Source organism: Lonchura striata, chromosome 3 (assembly GCF_050655825.1).
Source record: "Lonchura striata isolate lonStrDom1 chromosome 3, ASM5065582v1, whole genome shotgun sequence".
Lineage (NCBI taxonomy): Eukaryota > Metazoa > Chordata > Aves > Passeriformes > Estrildidae > Lonchura > Lonchura striata.
Genome location: NC_140705.1, coordinates 1,491,245 through 1,509,441, shown reverse-complemented (window position 1 = coordinate 1,509,441; position 18,197 = coordinate 1,491,245). Strand labels below are relative to the sequence as shown.

General features: G+C 56.2%; 2 protein-coding genes across 4 annotated transcripts; both read left to right on the top strand.

Moving 5' to 3' along the window:
- Positions 1 to 2,363: 2,363 nt before the first annotated feature.
- Positions 2,364 to 17,972, top strand: PBK (PDZ binding kinase). 3 transcript variants are annotated; one of them, XM_085574260.1, is made up of 8 exons: positions 2,364 to 2,952; positions 4,598 to 4,785; positions 5,448 to 5,538; positions 6,534 to 6,676; positions 9,154 to 9,323; positions 10,881 to 11,010; positions 13,389 to 13,556; positions 14,989 to 17,972. In XM_085574260.1, exons 2-8 carry the CDS (start codon positions 4,737 to 4,739, stop codon positions 16,398 to 16,400), a joined length of 2,163 nt encoding a protein of 720 aa, XP_085430386.1. In that variant the 5' UTR covers positions 2,364 to 2,952; positions 4,598 to 4,736; the 3' UTR covers positions 16,401 to 17,972. The 3 variants fall into 3 exon arrangements, with proteins under 3 accessions (XP_085430386.1, XP_085430384.1, XP_085430385.1); XM_085574258.1 differs by lacking the exon at positions 2,364 to 2,952 and having other exon boundaries at positions 4,463 to 4,785; XM_085574259.1 differs by lacking the exons at positions 2,364 to 2,952; positions 4,598 to 4,785; positions 5,448 to 5,538; positions 6,534 to 6,676 and having other exon boundaries at positions 8,758 to 9,323; positions 10,687 to 11,010.
- LOC146767755 (uncharacterized) lies at positions 13,565 to 14,902 on the top strand (the record flags this gene model as incomplete). Its single annotated transcript, XM_085577290.1, has 1 exon — positions 13,565 to 14,902. A coding segment is annotated over one exon (960 nt), but the record flags the coding sequence as incomplete, so codon positions are not given.
- Positions 17,973 to 18,197: the final 225 nt, after the last annotated feature.

Here is an 18,197-nt window from a genome sequence, read left to right as displayed (position 1 = left end):
CCCCAAAACCCAGGAATGACCCCAAACCGGACTGACCCCAAAAACTGGGCTGACCCCGAAACCGGGCTGACCCCAAATCGGACTGACCCCAAAAACCGGGAATGATCCTTGAAAACCGGGACTGACCCCAAAAGGCAAACACCAAATCCACTCCAAATCCACCCAAATCCACCCCAAAGGCACTGACCCCCCAAAAAGGGACTGACCCCAAAAACCAGGAATGACCCCAAAACTGGGACTGATCCTGAAAAATGGGACTGACCCCCAAAAAAATGGACTGACCCCAAAAACCGGGACTGACCCCAAAAGGGAAACCCCAAATCCATCCCAAATCCACCCCAAAAGGAAACCCCAAAGGAAACCCCAAACCACCCCAAATCCATCCCAAAGGAACTGACCCCCAAAAAACGGGACTGATCCCAAAGGAAATCCCAAATCCATCCCAAAGGGAAAATCCCAAATCCTCCCCAAAGGGAAACCCCAAATCCATCCCAAAGGGAAAATCCCAAATCCATCCCAAAGGGAAAATCCCAAATCCTCCCCAAAGGGAAAATCCCAAATCCTCCCCAAAGGGAAAATCCCAAACCCACCCCAAAGGGAAAATCCCAAACCCACCCCACAGGGAAAATCCCAAATCCTCCCCACAGGGAAAATCCCAAATCCTCCCCAAAGGGAAAATCCCAAACCCACCCCAAACTGGAAACCCCAAATCCTCCCCAAAGGGAAACCCCAAATCCATCCCAAAGGGAAAATCCCAAACCCACTCCAAAGGGAAAATCCCAAATCCATCCCAAAGGGAAAATCCCAAACCCACCCCAAACTGGAAACCCCAAATCCTCCCCAAAGGGAAACCCCAAATCCATCCCAAAGGGAAAATCCCAAATCCTCCCCAAAGGGAAACCCCAAAGGGAAAATCCCAAACCCACCCCAAACTGGAAACCCCAAACCCACCCCACAGGGAAAATCCCAAATCCACCCCAAGGTCAGGGAACGGGATCGTTCCCAGAGAAATAAAGGATTTGTTCTTCTCCGGGTGGGATTTATGGAATTTTATGGGGTTTTGGTGGGATTTGTGGGGTTTTCATGGGGTTTATGGGATTTATTTGATTTATGGGGTTTTTAGGGGTTTATGGGGTCTGTGGGGTTTTTGGGGGTTTGTGGGATTTATGGGATGTTTATGGGATTTATGGGGTTTTTATGGGATTTGTGTGGTTTATGGTGTTTTTATGGGATTTATGGGGTTTTTATGGGATTTATGGGGGTTTTATGGGATTTATGGGGTTTATGGTGTTTTTATGGGATTTATGGGGTTTTTATGGGATTTATGGGGGTTTTATGGGGTTTATGGGGTTTTTATGGGATTTATGGTGTTTATGGGGTTTTTATGGGATTTATGGGGTTTTCGGGGTTTATGGAATTTTAGGGTGTTTGTGGGGTTTTTATGGGATTTATGGGGTCTATGTGGTTTATGGGATTTTTAAGGGGTTTACGGGGGTTTTGGGATTTTTGGTTTTTTGGGGTTTATGGGGATTCGTGGGTTTTTGGGATTTACGATTTTTTGGGGTTTATGGGGATTTGTGTTGGTTTTTTTTATGGTTTTTGGGGCTTTTCGGCAGTTTATGGCCTTTACGGGGTTCCAGCGACCCCGCAGCGCCCCGCCACGGTCCTGGGGCCTCGCGGAGCGCCCCAAATGCCCCAAAATGCCCCAAAATCCCCCCAAATCCACTCAAATCATCCCTAATTCCCTGAAATCACCCCAAATTCTCCCCCAAACTCTCCCAAATCCCCCAAATCCCCCCAAAATCCCCCAAATCCTCCCTAATTCCCTGAAATCACCCCAAATTCCCCCCAATATCCCCCCAAATCCACCAAAATCCCCAAAATCCACCAAATCCTCCCTAATTCCCTGAAATCACCCCAAATTCCCCCCAAAATCCTCCAAAATCCCCAAAATCCACCAAATCCTCCCTAATTCCCTGAAATCCCCTCAAAATCCCCACAAACCCCCCAAATCCACTCAAATCATCCCTAATTCCCTGAAATCACCCCAAATTCTCCCCAAAATCCCCCAAATCCACCAAAATCCCCCAAATCCCCCAAATCCTCCCTAATGCCCTGAAATCACCCCAAATCCACTCAAATCATCCCTAATTCCCTGAAATCACCCCAAATTCTCCCCAAAATCCCCTCAAATCCCCCAAAATCCCCCAAATCCCCCCAAAATCCGGTCGGGCCCGCCACAGGCCACGCCCACCCCGCGCTGGCCACGCCCCCACGGCCGACGGGGCGATGACGTCACCCAGCGCCTTTGGCCACGCCCCCACCTTTGGCCACGCCCACTCATTTCCATACGTGCCGTTTGGCCACGCCCCCGGGAAGGGGCGGGGCCGGCGCGCGCGCGCGCGGGATTCGAACGCGGCGCCCGAAAACGGCCGGAAAAGGCGGGAAAAGGAGCCCGGAATTCCCGGGAAAAGGAGCCCCAAATTCCCGGTAAAAGGAGCTCCAAATTCCAGGTAAAGGAGCCCCAAATTCCCGGTAAAAGGAGCCCCAAATTCCTGGTAAAGGAGCCCGGAATCCCCTGGAAAAGGAGCCCGGAATTCCCTGGAGAAGGAGCCCCAAATTCCCGGTAAAGGAGCCCCAAATTCCTGGTAAAGGAGCCCGGAATCCCCTGGAAAAGGAGCCCGGAATTCCCAGGAAAAGGAGCCCCAAATTCCCGGGGATCGGCAGCGGGAGCGGGAAAAGGATCCCGGAGCTCCGCGGGATCGGCACCGGGAAAAGGAGGCCGGGATTCGGCAGCGGGATCCGGGAATTCCCGGGATTGGCAGCGGGAAGAGGATCCCGGAATTCCTGGAGATCGGCAGCGGGCTCCGGGAATTCCCGGGATTGGCAGCGGGAAGAGGATCCCGGAGCCCCCCGGGCCCGGCGGCCGCCGGCAGCGACCCCCGGAGCGAGGTGGGGCCGGGGGCGCTTCCCGGGAACCCCCGGAGCTGGGACTGATCCCCAAAATCCCGGCATCCCGAACCCCGGCATCCCGCCATTCCCGAAATCCCGGGATCCCAAACCCCGGGATCCCGAACCCCGGGATCCCAAAACCCGGGATCCCAAACCCCGGCATCCCCCCATTCCCGAAATCCCGGGATCCCGAACCCCGGCATCCCCCCATTCCCGAAATCCCGGGATCCCGAACCCCGGGATCCCCCCATTCCCAAATCCTGGGATCCCTAACCCTGGGATCCCAAACCCTGGGATCCCGAAATCCGGGATCGCTTCCTGGGAACCCCCGGAGCTGGGACTGATCCCCAAAATCCTGGGATCTCAACTCCCGGGATCCCCCCATCCCCAAACCCCGGGATCCCAAACCCCGGGATCCCCCAATTCCCAATTCCCGGGATGCCCCCATCCCCAAACCCCGGGATCCCCCAATTCCTGGGATGCCCCCATTCCCAAATCCCGGGATCCCGAACCCCGTGATCCCCCCATCCCCCAAATCCCGGGATGCCCCCATCCCCAAACCCCGGGATCCCCCAATTCCCAAACCCCGGGATCCCAAATTCCGGGATCCCCCATTCCCAAATCCCTTCCCCGGGCCGGCATCTCCCAGCCTGGGACCATTCCCAGATCCGGGATTTTGGGGATCCCCTCCCCCATTCCCTCATTTGGGATTTTGGGATTTCCTCCCCCCCCAGATCTGGGATCCCCTGGGATCCCTTGGGATCCCTTGGGATCCCCTCCATCCTCCACTTTGGGATCCCTCCCGTCCGGAACCCCCCAAATTCCCCAGTCTGGGACCTCCCAAATCACGGGACCCCCCCCTCAGTTCCCAAATCCTGGATTTACCAAATTCCCAAATCTGAGCCCCCATAATTCCCAAATCCGGGATTTCCCCAGTTCCCAAATCTGGGAGTCCCCAACTCCCAAATCCAGGATTTTCCCAAATCCCAAATCCAGGCCCCCATAATTCCCAAATCTGGGATCTCCCAATTCCCAAATCCAGCCCTCCTAATTCCCAAATTTGGGACCCCCTGATTGTCAAACATGGGACTCCCCAATTCCCAAATTTGGGATTTCCTAATTCCCAAATCCAGCCCCCCTCCTCCAGTTCTCAAATTTGGGATTTCCCCAATTCCCAAAATTTTCCTCAATACCCAGATCTGAGCCCTCCCAGTTCCCAAATCCAGGATTTCCCCAATTCCCCAATCCAGCCCTCCCAATTCCCAAAATTTCCCCCAGTTCCCAAATCCAGGCCCCCCCACTTTCCAAAATTTCCCCTAATTCCCAAATCTGGCCTCCCCCCTTCGCCCCCCAGTTCCCAAATCCAGGATTTCCCCAATTCCCAAATCTGGTACCTCCCCCAATCCCCAAATCCAACTCTCCCCAATTCCCAGAATTTCCCCCAATTCCCAAATCCAGGCTGCCCCCTCTTTCCAAAATTTCCCCTAATTCCCAAATCTGGCCCCCCCTTCACCCCCCAGTTCCCAAATCCAGGATTTCCCCAATTCCCAAACCCAACTCTCCCCAGTTCCCAGAATTTCCCCCAATTCCCAAATCCGGCCCCCGGTGCCATGGGGGTCCCTCCAGTTCCCCTTGTGCCCCGCAGGATCGGGATTATTTGGATTAGGATTGGGATCGGGACTGGGATTGGGATCATCGGGATCATCGGGACTGGGATTGGGATCATCGGGATCATCAGGATCGAGATTGGGATCGGGATCATCGGGATCATCGGGATCGGCTCCATGGACACCTTCCAGTCCCCGGCGCCCTCGTCCCACCGGGACAGAGACGGTGAGAATGCCGGAATTCCCATGGGATCGGGAATTCCCATGGGATCGGGAATTCCCATGGGATTGGGAATTCCCATGGGATCAGGAATTCCCCATCCCAGCAGGATTTCCCCATCCCAGTGGAATTTCCCAGCAGCATTTCCCCATCCCAGCGGGATTTCCCCATCCCAGCAGGATTTCCCCATCCCAGCGGGATTTCCCAGCGGGATTTCCCCATCCCAGCGGGATTTCCCCATCCCAGCAGGATTTCCCCATCCCAGCAGGATTTCCCAGCGGGATTTCCCCATCCCAGCGGGATTTCCCCATCCCAGCGGGATTTCCCCATCCCAGCGGGATTTCCCCATCCCAGCGGGATTTCCCAGCGGGATTTCCCCATCCCAGCGGGATTTCCCAGCGGGATTTCCCCATCCCAGCGGGATTTCCCAGCAGGATTTCCCCATCCCAGCGGGATTTCCCAGCGGGATTTCCCCATCCCAGCAGGATTTCCCCATCCCAGTGGAATTTCCCAGCAGGATTTCCCCATCCCAGCGGGATTTCCCAGCGGGATTTCCCCATCCCAGCAGGATTTCCCCATCCCAGCGGGATTTCCCAGCAGGATTTCCCCATCCCAGCGGGATTTCCCGGCGGGATTTCCCGCGGGATCACCGGGAATTTCCCCCGCAGATTCCGGCCTCGTGTCCATCACCATCCCGGCCTCTCCCTTCATGCGGAAGTTGGGATTCGGCACCGGAGTCAGCGTCTACCTGATGGAAAGGTCGGGAACGGCCGCGGGAATGGCGATCCCGGGAAATCCCGCCGGGAATCCGGCCCCGCTCCCGGGAAAGAGACGGAGCCCGGGGAGGGACTCGGGAATGGCGGAGCCAGGAGGGAGCGCGGCGCTTTGGGATGGAACTCCGGGATTTGGGTTCCAGTCCTGGGAATTCCAGGATTTTGGGCTCCATTATTCTGGGATAACCCTTTCCCAGCAGGAATTCCAGGGATTTTGGGCTCCATTCCTGGGAATTCCAGGATTTGGGCTCTGTTATTTTGGAATAACACTGTCTCGGGTGGAATTCCAGGGATTTGGGCTCCATTGCTGGGAATTCTGGGATTTTGGGCTCCATTCCTGCGAATTCCGGGATTTGGGCTCCATTCCTGGGAATTCCAGGATTTTGGGCTCCATTATTCTGGGATAACCCTTTCCCAGCAGGAATTCCAGGGGTTTTGGGCTCCATTCCTGGGAATTCTGGGATTTGGGCTCTGTTATTTTGGAATAACACTGTCCCGGCTGGAATTCCAGGGATTTGGGCTCCATTGCTGGGAATTCTGGGATTTTGGGCTCCATTCCTGAGAATTCCAGCATTTTGGGCTCCATTGCTGGGAATTCTGGGGTTTTGGGTTCCATTCCTGGGAATTCCTGGGATTTGGGCTCTGTTACTTCAGGATAACCCTTTCCTGGCTGGAATTCTGGGATTTGGCCTCCATTATCCTGGGCTAACCCTTTCCCACCTGGAATTCCGGGGATTTGGCCTCCATTATTCTGGGCTAACCCTTTCCCAGCTGGAATTCCAGGGATTTTGAGCTCCACTCCTTCCCTCCACCAACTCCGCCTGGAATTGGGACCGGATAAAAATTCCCAGAAAACCCCTGGGGGAGCTGGGAATTCCCGTACCGCGGCGGGAGCGGATCCGTTTCCCCGGTGCCCTGGGGAGCCCCGCGGCAGGGCTGTTCCCGGTGGGAATTCCCCGGGAATTCCCGTTTTTCCCGCAGGTCTCCGCGGGGCTCGTCGCGCTCGCCGTGGGCCGTGAAGAAGATCGCGGCCGGCTGCTCCCGGAGCCAGCGGAGCCTCTTCCAGCGGCGCCTCCGCCACGAGGCCCGGACCCTGCGGAGCCTCCGGCACCCCAACATCGTGGGTGGGCAGCGCCGGAGCGCCGCCGGAGCGCCGCGGGATGGGGACGGAGCCGGGGAATGGGGGTGGAGCCGTGGGGATGGATCCTGGGAATGGGGATGATGGATCCCGGGAATGGGGGTTGATCAATGGGGATGGATCCTGGGAATGGGGGTGGATCAATGGGGATGGATCCTGGGAATGGGGCTGGATCAATGGGGATGGATCCTGGGAATGGGGATGGATCAATGGGAATGGGGGTGGATCAATGGGGATGGGGGTGGATCAATGGGAATGGAGATGGATCAATGGGGATGGATCCTGGGAATGGGGCTGGATCGATGGGGATGGATCCATTGGGAATGGGGCTGGATCCATGGGGATGGGGCTGGATCAATGGGGATGGATCCTGGAAATGGGGCTGGATCAATGGGGATGGGGATGGATCAATGGGGATGGGCATGGATCAATGGGGATGGGGATGGATCAATGGGGATGGATCCTGGAAATGGGGCTGGATCAATGGGGATGGGGATGGATCCATTGGGAATGGGGCTGGATCAATGGGGATGGATCCTGGGAATGGGGATGGAGCCGTGGGAATGGGGATGGATCCATGGGGATGGGGCTGGATCAATGGGGATGGATCCTGGGAATGGGGCTGGATCAATGGGGATGGGGATGGAGCCGTGGGAATGGGGATGGATCCATTGGGAATGGATCTGTGGGAATGGGGCTGGATCCATGGGAATGGGGATGGATCCATTGGGAATGGATCTGTGGGAATGGGGATGGAGCCCCAGGAATGGGGTTGGATCCATGGGATTGGGGGGATGGATCCCTGGGAATGGGGATGGATCCATGGGAATGGGGGGATGGATCCCTGGGAATGGGGCTGGATCCTTGGGAATGGGGGGATGGATCCCTGGGAATGGGGATGGATCCATGGGAGTGGGGCTGGATCCATGGGAATGGAGGAGTTGGATCCATGGGAATGGAGGGGTTGGATCCATTGAAAATGGGGTTGGATGCATGGGAATGGATCCTTTGGGAATGGGGATGGAACCCTGGGAATGGAGGGATGGATCCCTTGGGAATGGATTTGGATAGATAGGAATGGGGACGGATCCGTTGGGAATGGGGACGGATCCGTTGGGAATGGGGATGGATCTGTTGGGAAAGGGGGGGTTGGATTCATTGGGAATGGGTTGGATTTGTTGGGAATGGGGTTGGATCCCTGGGAATGAAGGGATGGATCCATGGGAATGGGGGGGTTTGGATCCATTGGGAATGTAGGAATGGGTCCCTGGGAATGGAGTTGGATTCCTGGGAATGGAGGGGTTGGATCCATGGGAATGGGGCTGGAGCCCCGGGAATGGGGTTTGGATCTGTGGGAATGGAGGGATGGATCCCTAGGAATGGGGTTGGATCCATGGAAAATGGGGTTGGATCCCTGGGAATGCCTTGGATCTGTTGGGAATGGGGCTGGATCCATGGGAATGGCGTTGGATAGATAGAAATGGGGACGGATCCATTGGGAATGGAACAATTGGATCCCACGGCTCCCATTCCCAAGTATCCCACAGCTCCCATTCCCACGGCTCCCATTCCCAAGGCTCCCATTCCCAAGTATCCCACGGCTCCCATTCCCAAGGATCCCACGGCTCCCATTCCCAAGGATCCCACAGCTCCCATTCCCACGGCTCCCATTCCCAAGGCTCCCATTCCCAAGGATCCCACGGCTCCCATTCCCACGGCTCCCATTCCCACGGCTCCCATTCCCATGGCTCCCATTCCCAAGGATCCCACGGCTCCCATTCCCACGGCTCCCATTCCCAATGATCCCACAGCTCCCATTCCCAGGGATCCCATTCCCAAGGATCCCATTCCCAAGGCTCCCATTCCCAAGGCTCCCATTCCCATGGCTCCCATTCCCAAGGATCCCATTCCCAAGGCTCCCATTCCCAAGGCTCCCATTCCCAAGGATCCCATTCCCAAGGATCCCATTCCCAAGGATCCCATTCCCATGGCTCCCATTCTCAAGGATTCCACGGCTCCCATTCCCAAGGCTCCCATTCCCATGGCTCCCATTCCCAAGGATCCCAAGGATCCCAAGGATCCATTTCCCGGGCAGGGTTCCGGGCGCTGGCGGTGGCCGCGGACGGGAGCCTGTGCCTGGCCATGGAGTTCGGGGGCGAGCGCTCGCTCCCATTCCCATGGCTCCCATTCCCAATGATCCCACGGCTCCCATTCCCAATGATCCCACGGCTCCCATTCCCAAGGATCCCAAGGATCCCAAGGATCCATTTCCCGGGCAGGGTTCCGGGCGCTGGCGGTGGCCGCGGACGGGAGCCTGTGCCTGGCCATGGAGTTCGGGGGCGAGCGCTCGCTCCCATTCCCATGGCTCCCATTCCCAATGATCCCACGGCTCCCATTCCCAATGATCCCACGGCTCCCATTCCCAAGGATCCCAAGGATCCCAAGGATCCATTTCCCGGGCAGGGTTCCGGGCGCTGGCGGTGGCCGCGGACGGGAGCCTGTGCCTGGCCATGGAGTTCGGGGGCGAGCGCTCGCTGCTCGAGCGGATCGAGGAGCGCCGGGAGCGGCGCCGGGGGCCCTTCCCGGCCGACACCATCCTGCGCGTGGCGCTGGCCGTGGCCCGCGGCCTGCAGGTACCGCCCCCGGAAACACGGGATTACGGAAAAACGGGATTATGGGGGAAAAACGGGATTATGGGGGAAAAACATGGGATTGTGGGGGAAAACGGGATTACGGGGAAAAAACATGGGATTGTGGGGGAAAACGGGATTATGGGGGAAAACACGGGATTATGGGGGAAAAACATGGGATTATGGGGAAAACACGGGATTGTGGGGGAAAACATGGGATTGTGGGGGAAAACATGGGATTATGGGGGAAAAACATGGGATTGTGGGGGAAAACATGGGATTATGGGGGAAAAACATGGGATTGTGGGGGAAAACATGGGATTACAGGGGAAAAACATGGGATTGTGGGGATAAAACATGGTATTATGGGGAAAAACATGGGATTATGGGGGAAAAAACATGGGATTGTGGGGGAAAATATGGGATTGTGGGGGAAAACATGGGATTATGGGGGGAAAACATGGGATTATGGGGGAAAACATGGGATTATGGAAAAACATGGGATTATGGGGGAAAAACATGGAATTACAGGGAAAACATGGGATTACTGCGAAAACATGGGATTACGGGGGAAACACAGGATTCTGGGAAAAATGGGGAATTCCAGGGGAAAACATGGGATTACGGGAAAAACGGGGAATTCCACAGGAAAAACCTGGGATTCTGGGCAAAAACACAGGATTATGGGAAAACGGGGAATTCCGGGGAAAACATGGGATTCCAGGGGTAAAACACAGGATTATGGGAAAAAAACATGGGATTATGGGAAAACAGGGAATTCCGGGGAAAAACATGGGATTCCGGGGATAAACGGGGAATTCTGGGGGAAAACCACGGGATTCTGGGAAAAAACACGGGATTCTGGGAAAAACCACGGCATTTCCCGATGTTCCCGGCATTCATTCCTGATATTCCTGGCTCTCATTCCCGGTGTTCCCATCTCTCGTTCCCGGTGTTCCCGGCCCTCATTCCCGGCCCTCATGCCCGGCATTCCCGGTGTTCATTCCTGGCATTCCCGGTGTTTATTCTTGGTGTTCTCATTCCCGGTGTTCTCATCTCTTGTTCCCGGCTCTCATTCCCGTTGTTCCGGCGCTCGTTCCCGTTGTTCCTGTCCTTCATTCCCGGTGTTCATTCCCAACGTTCCCTGTGTTAATTCCTGTTGTTCCCAGGTCTCGTTCCCGTTGTTCCAGTGCTTGTTCCCGGTGTTCCCGTTGTTCCCGGCCCTCGTTCCCACCGTCCCAGTTGTTCCCAGCCCTCGTTCCCGTTGTTCCGGCACTTGTTTCCATTGTTCCCAACTCTCATTCCCGGTGTTCTCATCTCTTGTTCCCGGCGCTCATTCCCGTTTTTCCCGGCGTTCCCGGGGCAGTACCTGCACACGGAGCAGCGGCTGCTGCACGGCGACATCAAATCCCGGCATTCCCGGTGTTCATTCCTGGCATTCCCGGTGTTCATTCCCGTTGTTCCCGGCTCTCATTCCTGGCATTCCCATCTCTCGTTCCCGTTGTTCCCGGCGCTCATTCCCGTTTTTCCCGGCGCTCATTCCCGTTTTTCCCGGGGCAGTACCTGCACACGGAGCAGCGGCTGCTGCACGGCGACATCAAATCTCCCAACATCGTCGTCCGCGGCGACTTCGAGGCCGTCAAGATCTGCGACGTCGGCGTCTCCCTGCCCCTGGATGAGAACCTGACCGGTGCGGCCCCGGAATTCCGGGAATCCCTGGGAATGGATGGGGGGGCCAGCCCACGGATCCCGTTCCCATGGATCCCACCCCCAGAGATCGCAGTCCCAATGGAGCCCATCTCCATTCCCGTTGGGATGGGATTCCCATCCCATGCATCCCAATCCCATGGATCCTGTTCCCATGGATCCCACCTCCATTCCGTTGGGATGGGATTCCCGGGAATGTGGGGTTCCCATCCATTCCCATGGATCTCATCCCATCCCATAGATCCCATTCCCAATGTTCTCCGTCCCATTCCCATGGATCCCACTCCCATTCTCATGGATCCCACCTCCATTCCGTTGGGATGGGATTCCCGGGAATGTGGGGTTCCCGTCCCATGGATCCCAATCCCATGCATCCCAATCCCATGGATCCTGTTCCCATGGATCCCACCTCCATTCCGTTGGGATGGGATTCCCGGGAATGTGGGGTTCCCGTCCCATGGATCCCTTTCCCATGGGTCCCATTCCCAATCCAATCCCATTCCCTAACCTATCCCAATCCCATTGCCAACCAATCCTGTTCCCAATCTAATCCCTTTCTGAATCCCGTTCCCAGTGCGATCCCATTCCCAAATCCACTCCCATTCCCAATCCAATCCCATTCCCAAATCCAATCCCATTCTCAGCCCACTCCCGTTCCCAATCCCATTCCCAGTCCAGTCCAATCCCATTCTCGATCCAATCCCAATCCTATTGCAGTGAGCAATCCCACTTCTGATCCTATTCCCAATCCCGTTCCTGACCCCATTCCTGTTCTCATTTCCGATCCCGACCCCAACCCCATTGCAGTGAGCAACCCCATTCCCAATCCCAATCCCAATCCCAATCCCATTGCATTTCCCAATCCCATTCCCATTCCTGCTCCCATTCCCATGCCCGTTCCCATCCCCATTCCTGATCCATTCCCATTCCCGATCACATTCCTGTTCCCATTCCCACTCCCATTCCTGTCCCCGTTCCCATTCCCGGTTCCCATTCCCACTCCCCGATTCCCGGTTCCGGCTGCAGTCACTGACCCCGTTCCTGTTCCCATTCCCATTCCCTTCCCTGATCCCATTCCCACTCCCACCCCCAACCTTGTTCCTGTTCTCATTTCCATTCCTGGTCCCTGTTCCCATTCCCAATCCCGATCCTATTCCCATCCCCATTCTCGTTCCTGCTCCCATTCCCAGTTCCAGTTGCACTCACTGATCCCGTTCCCATTCCCATTCCTGTCCCCGGTTCCCGTTCCCATTCCCGGTTCCAGTTGCACTCACTGATCCCGTTCCCATTCCCGTTCCTGTCCCCGGTTCCCGTTCCCATTCCCGGTTCCGGTTACAGTCACTGACCCTGTTCCCATTCCCGTTCCCCATTCCCATTCCTGGCCACACTCACTGACCCCGTTTCCCATTCCCGGAGCAGGCACTGACCCCATTCCTGTTCCCGTTCCCAATTCCCGTTCCCTGTTCCCATTCCCATTCCCGTTCCCAATTCCCATTCCCGTTCCCATTCCCGGCCGCGCTCAGTGACCCCATTCCCCATTCCCGTTCCCATTCCCGTTTCCCATTCCCATTCCCTATTCCTGTTCCCGGCCGTGCTCACTGACCCCGTTCCCATTCCCGTTCCCGTTCCCATTTCCGGTTCCCGTTCCCCATTTCCGGTTCCTGTTCCCCATTCCCGTTTCCCGGCCGTGCTCACTGACCCCGTTCCCATTCCCCATTCCCGTTCCCATTTCCGGTTCCCATTCCCCATTCCCGTTCCTGTTCCCATTTCCGGTTCCCATTCCTCATTCCCGTTCCTGTTCCCATTTCCGGTTCCCGTTCCCATTTCCGGTTCCCGTTCCCCATTCCCGTTCCCGTTTCCCGGCCGCGCTCACTGACCCCGTTCCCTGTTCCCATTCCCGGTTCCCGATCCCGTTTCCCGTTCCCCATTCCCGTTCCAGTTCCCCATTTCCGGTTCCCGTTCCCCATTCCCGTTCCTGTTCCCATTTCCGGTTCCCATTCCTCATTCCCGTTCCTGTTCCCATTTCCGGTTCCCGTTCCCATTTCCGGTTCCCGTTCCCCATTCCCGTTCCCATTCCCGGCCGCGCTCACTGACCCCGTTCCCTGTTCCCCGTTCCCTGTTCCCATTCCTGTTTCCCGGCGCAGTCCCATTCCCGTTCCCCATTCCCGTTCCAGTTCCCATTTCCGGTTCCTGTTCCCCATTCCCGTTCCCATTCCCGGCCGCGCTCACTGACCCTGTTCCCATTCCCGGTTCCCATTTCCCATTCCCATTCCCGTTCCCATTCCCGGTTCCCGTTCCCGTTCCCATTCCCGTTCCCATTCCCGTTCCCATTCCCGTTCCCGTTCCCGTTTCCCGGCGCAGTCTCAGACCCGTCGGCGCGCTACGTGGGCTCGGAGCCGTGGCTGCCTCCGGAGGCGCTGGAGCCGGGCGGGATCATCTCCGACCGCTCCGACGTCTTCGCCTTCGGCCTCACGCTCTGGGAGATGCTGGCCCTGGCCGTGCCCCACCTGCCCCCCAGCCCCGCCCCAGGTCCGGAATTCCGGGAATTCCCCCGGGAAGGAGCCGGGGAATCCCCCCGCGGTCACGGGATCCGGCGGGAAAGGGGCTCCGGGATTTGGGAGAAGGGACGGAGGGACGGGAATGGGAAATGGGGGTGGGGTGATGGGCTGGAATTCCCAGAGAATCCCTGGAACGTCCCGGGCTGGGTTTGGATCACCCCGGGATCGTGGAGGTGTCCCTGGGATGGGATTGGAGATCCATGGATCCCATCCCAAACCGTTCCGGGGTTCTGGGATCCAGGACGCTCAGGATCCATCCCGAGGGATTTCTATGGAATTTGGGGATGGAAAAGGGAAGGGAGACACTTCCTGGAGTCCCGAATTCCCAGTGGAACCCCTGGATCCCAAAATTCCTTCCTGGAGAAGAGTCGGGATGGGGATGGATCCAATCCAGGAGAGCTGGAGAGGGATTTGGGAAAAGAGCCGGGAACGGCAGGACAGGAACAGCTCCCACTGACAGAGCGGTGGGATTTCGGGATTTTGGGATCTGGGAAGGAATTCCCGGCTGGGCTGGAATTCCCAGAGATTCCCAGGGACCTTCCAAGGAAAGGTCGGGATCACCCTGGGAACATCGGGAAGCACCGGGCCGGGATCGGGGCCGGCATTCCCGGGATCCGCTTCCGATGTCTGCGCCCTGCTGCCGTTCCAGAGGGTCGGGATCTTGGGATCTTTGGAATCTTGGGATTTGGGGATTTTGGGAATTTGGGACTTTGGGAATTTGGGATTTTGGGATCTTGGGATTTTGGCAACTTGGGACTTTGGGATCTTGGGATGTTGGGTTCTTGGAAGCTTGGGAATTTGGGATCTTGGGATATTGGGACTTTGGGATCTTGGAAACTTGGGATTTGGGGATTTTGGATCTTGGGATATTGGAACTTTGGGATCTTAGGATCTTGCAGTCTTGGGATTTGGGGAATTTGGGACTTTGGGAATTTGTGATTTTGGGAATTTGGGATCTTGGGAAGGAATTCCTGGCTGGGAGAGTGGGGAGGGGCTGGGCCGGAATTCCCAGCGGATCCCAGGGAACATGGTGGCCGGCATTCCCAGGATCTTCTGCCGTCCCCACACCCACTCTCTCCGCCGTTCCAGCGGGTCGGGATCTTGGGATCATGGGATTTCAGGATCTTGGGATTTTGGGATGGAATTCCCAGCGGATCCCAGGGAACATTGGGACACAGCGGGCTGGGATCGGGGCCGGCATTCCCGGGATCTGCTCCCCACGTCTGCGCTCTCCCACTGCCATTCCAGAGGGTCAGGATCTTGGGATCATGGGATTTCAGGATCTTGGGATTTCGGGATCTTGGGATTTCGGGCTGGAATTCCCAGCGGATCCCAGGGAACATGGTGGCCGGCGTTCCCGGGATCCTCTCCCATCCCCACACCCGCTCTCTCCGCCATTCCAGAGGATCAGGATTCCTGGTCAGAGGAGTCCCGGCTGGAGGATCCCGTATCAGGAGATTCCCGTCTGAAGGATTCCCACCTGGAGAATTCCCGTCTGGAGGATTCCCATCTGGAGAATTCCCGTCTGGAGGATCCTGTTTTGGAGGATTCCCATCTGAAGGATTCCCATCTGAAGGATTCCCATCTGGAGGATTCCCGTCTGGAAGATTCCCGTCTGGAGAATTCCTGTCTGAAGGATTCCCATCTGGAGGATCCCGTGTTGGAGAATTCCCATCTGAAGGATTCCCATCTGGAGGATCCCGTGTTGGAGAATTCCCATCTGAAGGATTCCCATCTGGAGAATTCCCATCTGGAGGATTCCTGTCTGGACGATTCCCGTCTGGAGGATTCCCGTCTGGACGATTCCCATCCGGAGGATTCCCGTCTGGACGATTCCCGTCTGGACGATTCCCATCCGGACGATTCCCATCCGGACGATTCCCGTCTGGAGGATTCCCGTCTGGACGATTCCCATCCGGACGATTCCCGTCTGGAGGACTCCACTCCGGAGGTTTCGTGGGCCGAGGCGGCGTTCCGGGCGGCGCTGGGCTCGCGGCCGGCGCTGCCGCGGGCGGCGCTGGCACCGGCACACGCGGCGGTGCGGGAGCTGCTCTGCGCCTGCACGGCCGCGCCGCCCTCGCTGCGCCCGCCCGCCGCCGCCATCGTCCGCGCCCTGCAGGAGCGCCACGGAGAGCACGGGAACGTGGAGCCTGGAGAACACGGGAATACAGAGCCTGGAGAACATGGGAATGTGGAGCCCGGAGAGCACGGGAATGTGGAGCCTGGAGAGCACGGGAATACAGAGCCCGGAGAGCACGGGAACATGGAGCCTGGAGAGCACGGGAACGCCGAGCCCGGAGAACACGGGAATGTGGAGCCTGGAGAGCACGGGAACATGGAGCCCGGAGAGCATGGGAACATGGAGCCCGGAGAACACGGGAATACAGAGCCTGGAGAACATGGGAATGTGGAGCCCGGAGAACACGGGAATGTGGAGCCCGGAGAGCACGGGAATGTGGAGCCTGGAGAGCACGGGAACATGGAGCCTGGAGAGCACGGGAACATGGAGCCTGGAGAACACGGGAACATGGAGCCCGGAGAGCACGGGAATGTGGAGCCCGGAGAACACGGGAACATGGAGCCCGGAGAGCACGGGAACATGGAGCCTGGAGAGCACGGGAATGTGGAGCCTGGAGAGCACGGGAACATGGAGCCCGGAGAACACGGGAACATGGAGCCCGGAGAGCACGGGAATGTGGAGCCCGGAGAGCACGGGAATGCTGAGCCCAGAGATCCCAGGATTATGGAGCCCAGAGAGCCTGGGAATACGGAGCCGGAATTCCCGGGGTTATACAACCCTGACCGCCTGGGGTAATGGAGATGGAATTCCCGGGATTCCAGGGCCCAGAATTCCCAGGGTTGTGAAGCTGCAATTCCCGGGATTCCAGAGCTGGAATTCCCAGTATTCCAGACCCCAGAATTCCCAGGATTCCAGAGCTGGAATTTGCAGGATTCCAGAGCCCAGAATTCCCAGGATTCCAGAGCTGGAGTTCCTGGGATTCCAGAGCCCGGAGATCCCAGGAATACGAAGCCGGAATTCCTGGGGTTACACAGCCCTTACCGCCTGGGGTAATGGAGCTGGAATTCCCGGGGTTCCAGAGCTAGAATTCCTGGGATTCCAAACCCCAGAATTCCCAGGATTCCAGAGCCCTGACTGCCTGGGGTAATGGAGCGGGAATCACCAGAGTTCCAGAGCTGGAATTCCTGGGATTATGGAGATGGAATTCCCGGGATTACGGAGCCAAAATTCCCGGGGTAATGGAACTGGAATCCCCAGAGTTCCAGATCTGGAATTCCAGAGATTAAAGACCTTGGAATACTGGGATTCCGAAGCCGGAATTCCCAAGATTTCAGACCCAAGAATTCCTGGGATTCCCGAGCCCTGATAGCCCGGGATAATGGAGCTGGAATTCCCGGGATTCCCAGGGTTCCAAAGCTGGAATTCCCAGGATTCCGGAGCTGGAATTCCAGAGCCCGGCATCCAGGTTTTAGGATTGAAGTTTCCCTCTGGGCTTTGGATTTTTCCAAGTTTTTGCCTGGATTTCCCCTTTTTCAGGTCAGATTTTCCCTCCTTTTCCGGTTGGATTTTCCCGAGTTTTTTCCCGTTGGATTTTCCCTCTATTTTAGTTGGATTTTCCCACTTTTCCGGGCCGGATTCTCCCAAGGTTTCAGGTTGAGTTTTCCCAGGTTTGGGGTTGGATTTTCCCAAGTTTCCCTCTTTCTGGGGTTTGGGTTTTCCCAAGTTTTTAGGCTTGGATTTTTCCCTTTGAGGTTGGATTTTCCCAAGTTTTATTCCTGGATTTTTCCCAAGTTTTTAGGGTTGGATTTCTCAAACTTGGGGTTGGAATTTCCCTCATTTTTTACTTGGATTTTCCCACTTTTCCAACTTTGGGGTTGGATTTTCCCTTTTTTCCAGGCAGGATTTTCCCTCTGGAGTTTGGATTTTTCCCAAGTTTTTTCCTGGATTTTCTCAAGTTTTTGGGCTGAATTTTCCCTTTTTTAGGTCAGATTTTCCCTCTTTTTTGTCTGCTGGCTTTTCCTTCCTTTTGTGATGGATTTTCCTAAGTTTTTTTCCTGGATTTTCCCAGGTTTTTTTTCCTGGATTTTCCCTATTTTTGGGGCTGGATTTTCCCTCTTTCAGGTCAGATTTTCCCTCTTTTTTTAACCTGGATTTTCCCTCTTTCTGCAGTTGGATTTTTCCCTCTGGATTTTGGATTTTCCCAAGTTTTTTCCTGGATTTTTCCGCAGTTTTTAGGGTTGGATTTCTCAGATTTAGGGGTTGGATTTTTCCAGGTTTTTTCCTGGATTTCCCCAAGTTTTTGGGCTGGATTTTCCCCGAGTTTTTCCTCCGGAACGTTCCCAATAAATGGATTTCTTTGCTCCTCTCGCTGGGCTTGGATTTTTCCTTGGGATTTGGCTTTTCCAGAGGGGCGGGAGCTGGGATGGGATTTGGCTGCTCCGAGGGAGGAAAATCCCAAAAAAACCCTGGAATATCCCCAAAAAACCCAAAATATTCCCATAAAACCTTGGAATATCCAAAAAAATCCAAAATATTCCCATAAAACCTCGGAATATCCCCAAAACCCCCAAAATATTCCCATAAAATCCCAGA

Bases quoted from the DNA above. Each gene is read 5' to 3' on its own strand.
- PBK (XM_085574258.1), top strand. From the start codon at position 4,563: ATGGGGGTCCCTCCAGTTCCCCTTGTGCCCCGCAGGATCGGGATTATT. The intron at 9,324-10,880 runs GTACCGCCCCCG...TTCCCGGGGCAG, and splicing joins CCGTGGCCCGCGGCCTGCAG to TACCTGCACACGGAGCAGCG. The intron at 11,011-13,388 runs GTGCGGCCCCGG...TTCCCGGCGCAG, and splicing joins CCTGGATGAGAACCTGACCG to TCTCAGACCCGTCGGCGCGC.